General features: G+C 54.9%; 1 protein-coding gene across 1 annotated transcript; it reads left to right on the top strand.

Moving 5' to 3' along the window:
• The first annotated feature begins 324 nt into the window (after window positions 1-324).
• Window positions 325-1260, top strand: LOC136787193 (olfactory receptor 14C36-like). The gene has a single exon (XM_066984325.1). It carries the CDS (start codon window positions 325-327, stop codon window positions 1258-1260), a length of 936 nt encoding a protein of 311 aa, XP_066840426.1.
• Window positions 1261-3690: the final 2430 nt, after the last annotated feature.

Raw genomic sequence — 3690 nt, 5'->3', positions numbered from 1 at the left:
ACATCAAACACAGTTCATTTGAGACCTCCCCATGTTCCATTTACTTCTTGCTATAGGTCAGCACTGTCTCCTGCAGAGTCTCTTGCCCCCAGTAGCACCCTCAGGCAGCACCACTGTGACATCAAGCAGAGGACCAGTCCTCCCAGAAGTGAAGAGGCAGTTTTTTTATAGTTTAAAATAAATAAATAAATAAATAAATAAATAAATGTAATAAAATAGGCTAGGTTTTCCTCACAGAGGTCTACCCTAACATTTTAATTCTCTTTCCTCCTTGGACAGGCCTCCCTATCCAGAGCAGCAGATCCCCATTCCCAGGAGGATCAGATGTTCAACAGCAGCTCCATCACCGAGTTCCTCCTCCTGGGATTCGCAGACACGCGGGAGCTGCAGCTCCTGCACTTCGCGCTCTTCCTGGCCATCTACCTGGCTGCCCTCCTGGGCAACGGCCTCATCCTCACCGCCGTAGCCTGCGACCACCGCCTCCACAACCCCATGTACTTCTTCCTCCTCAACCTCGCCCTCCTCGACCTGGGATCCATCTCCACCACTCTCCCCAAAGCCATGGCCAATTCCCTCTGGGACACCAGGGCCATCTCCTATGCAGGATGTGTTGCACAGCTCTTTCTGTTCGTCTTCTTGATATCAGCAGAGTATTTTCTTCTCACCGTCATGGCCTACGACCGCTACATTGCCATCTGCAAGCCCCTGCACTACGGGAGCCTCCTGGGCAGCAGAGCTTGTGCCCAGATGGCAGCAGCTGCCTGGGGCAGTGGGGTTCTCTATGCTCTGCTGCACACTGCCAATACATTTTCCCTGCCCCTGTGCCGAGGCAATGCTGTGGACCAATTCTTCTGTGAAATCCCCTCCATCCTCAAGCTCTCCTGCTCAGACTCCTACCTCAGGGAAACTGAGCTTCTCACATTTAGTGGTTTTCTGTTTTTGGGGTGTTTTGTTTTCATTCTTTTCTCCTATGTGCAGATCTTCAAGGCTGTGCTGAGGATGCCCTCTGAGCAGGGACGGCACAAAGCCTTCTCCACGTGCCTCCCTCACCTGGCCGTGGTCTTCCTCTTTCTCAGCACTGGCATGTGTGCCTACCTGAAGCCCCCCTCCATCTCCTCTCCATCCCTGGACCTTGTGATGGCTTTCCTGTACTCGGTGATGCCCCCAGCAGTGAACCCCCTCATCTACAGCATGAGGAACCAGGAGCTCAAGAATGCCATTAGGAAAGTGATGTCATGGATGTTTGTAAGGATGTGTTGAGGAAACTGACTGTGCCTTTCCACAGCTATAAATTGCTTCTTTTCTTCTTCAGACGAATTACAGTTTATGTAATGACATGGCAAGCCTGTCTTAACTTCTGGAGGGATTTGTTTGGTTTTCTTTTTCCCCGTGTGATAATGTTTTCCACAAAGCAATGCTGTTCTTCATCCTGTTGTACTCAAGTACCAACATATCATAGAATCATAGAATGGCCAGGGTTGAAAAGGACCTTAAAGATCCCGTAGTTTCAACCGCTCTGCTCTGGGCAGGGTTGCCAGCCACTAAAGCAGGCTGCCCAGAGCCGCATCCAGCCTGATGGATATCTTGTGTGACCCTGAGGCTTTGCAGAAATGAGGAGCCAGATTCTTTGTGTATTTAAACAAAATAAATGAAGCCACAAAAAATTCTTTGTCTGAGACCCACTCTCAGCTGATCAGGAAGTAATGGGAATAGCAAACCCCTTTTTGGCTGCAGCAGCTCGGGGCAGGCTGCCCTGGCCCTGGGGCAGCAGGAGCTGCCTGAGGACCCCCAGGGATGGCCCAGAGGGGCTGCGGGCCTCTGAGGATGTGCTGCAGAAGAGAGCAGGGGACACAGCAGGGGACACTGACCTCTGTACGCTTGTGCCATGGTTGTCCCATATGTGGGGCTGAGCCCTCTGTGCCCCTAGGAGCTGCTGTGCCCTTCAGAGGAGCTGGGGCTGTGGTGGCAGTGCCCAGAGCCCTGCAGCAGCCTGCGGTGGGCACTGCCCTGGGGCTGCTGCCACTGCACTGGGATGAGGGCAGGGAGGTGGGCAGAGGGCAAGGAGGTGGGAGAGCCATGCTCCGGGTCTGTGCTGGGGGACTGGCCAGCTGTGCTGGCCTCTGTCCTGGCCCAGAGCCCTGCAGACCTGGAGCAGGGCTGTCTGCAGAGGCCCCCATGGGATGTCAGGGCAGAGGCCATGGGCTGGAGGAGGCTGCAAAGGCAGGAGGGCCATGGCAGGAAGGGACCCTGAGGGTGCCACTGGGATTGTAACAGGGGGATCTTGACCCAGCCCTGAATGTGCACTGCCATGTGTGGTGCCTTGGCAGCACGGCTGTGGAAGCATGTGTGGGGCAGTGGGACTGGGACGCTGCAGCGACAGGGCACTGAGAGGGGCCACAAAGCAGCCACCCACGGGTGACAGCAAGGACAGGCTCTGAAACAGAAATTTATGGTGGAGGTGGAGGTATGGTTTTAGCAAGGGCAGAGCTCACCTGAAAGTGGTGTTATCGAGAAAAGTCAAGAGCAAAGAGAAGAGCTTTTGCTGGAGCTAAGGCTCAGATTTCTCACCCAGCTCGCCCAGGGCTCGTCCTGAGCAAGGCGGCCACGAGCCCTGCCTGCCCTCCTGCCTGCCCCGCGCCGTCAGGTGGCTGTAGCAGAGGGGACCCACAGCCAGCCCCTCGATGGGGCTCTGCCAGCCCCTCGCCCTCCCCTCTGCAGTGACGTCATTTCTGCCCAGGGGCTCTCTGATGCGCGGGATGATGTCACAGTGCCTGCCGGCCAGCCCTTCTGAGGGCCAGTCAGGCTGCTGCAGTGGCAGTGACCTCACTCCAGCCCCCTCCCCACGGCCTGCCTCTCCCCTTCCCCTCTCCCCTCTCTGGACCCTGGGGTGTCACGCAGTCGGTGTCACGCAGCAGCTTTGCAGTGGTGGCCTCGGTGGTGGTGTTGCCAGGGAGGACATCTGCCCCTGTGCCAAAAGGACCTACTACTGCCAAGATGCATTTGGTGTTTCAAGCTGTCACTGGCAGAGGTCTTGCAAAGTCTTTCTGCAGTTGTGCCCAGGGACCTTCACTCTATGGGTCCTGGTCTGGGGCTTTCACTTCAGACCAACCTGCATCGGTCGTCGCAGAGGAAAGACGCCTCTTACAGCTGTGCTCTGCATCCTCCTTCATGGTAGGGCACCACTCGGTGTCCTTCGCTCTGCTCACAGTGTTTGTCTTAGCTCAGGGATGAACTGCATTAGATCTGCCTGAGTCTTCTGAGGCCCAATCCAAGGCCTCCTGCCTGCTGCACCTACAGCACAAGAACCATTACTTTCCCTTACTGTGCAGATTGACCTCATGGGTCTGTTCCTATTAATCCCTCTTAATTTCCCTAGTTGGAAGGGGACATATTCCCAGACTGGGGCAGGCTGCTGGGCTCTGCCACAGCCAGTCAAAGTCACCTGCTCTTGAGTCTTTCAGCCTGAGTTTATCACACATGATCCAATACGAGTTTCTCGGCGTCTCAATGGCTGTTTCAAGTGTAGTTAACTCCAGGAATTTACGGGTAAGTGTGCCAGTGTGAGAAACATAGTTGTGGTTTTGCAATAGAAGGGGAAGGTCCCACTGTCCCAAATTAAGGAGGAGAGCTAAGAAAAACAGGACAAGAAGTGCGAAGTCAGTAAAAACAAAAATCATGAGCCTCTAGTCG

Source organism: Anser cygnoides, chromosome 28, assembly GCF_040182565.1.
Source record: "Anser cygnoides isolate HZ-2024a breed goose chromosome 28, Taihu_goose_T2T_genome, whole genome shotgun sequence".
Lineage (NCBI taxonomy): Eukaryota > Metazoa > Chordata > Aves > Anseriformes > Anatidae > Anser > Anser cygnoides.
Note: the sequence above shows the minus strand (reverse complement) of the source record. Positions and strands in the feature narration are given on the sequence as shown.

Excerpts from the sequence above, each read along its gene's own strand:
- LOC136787193 (XM_066984325.1), top strand. The coding sequence starts at position 325 with ATGTTCAACAGCAGCTCCATCACCGAGTTCCTCCTCCTGGGATTCGCA.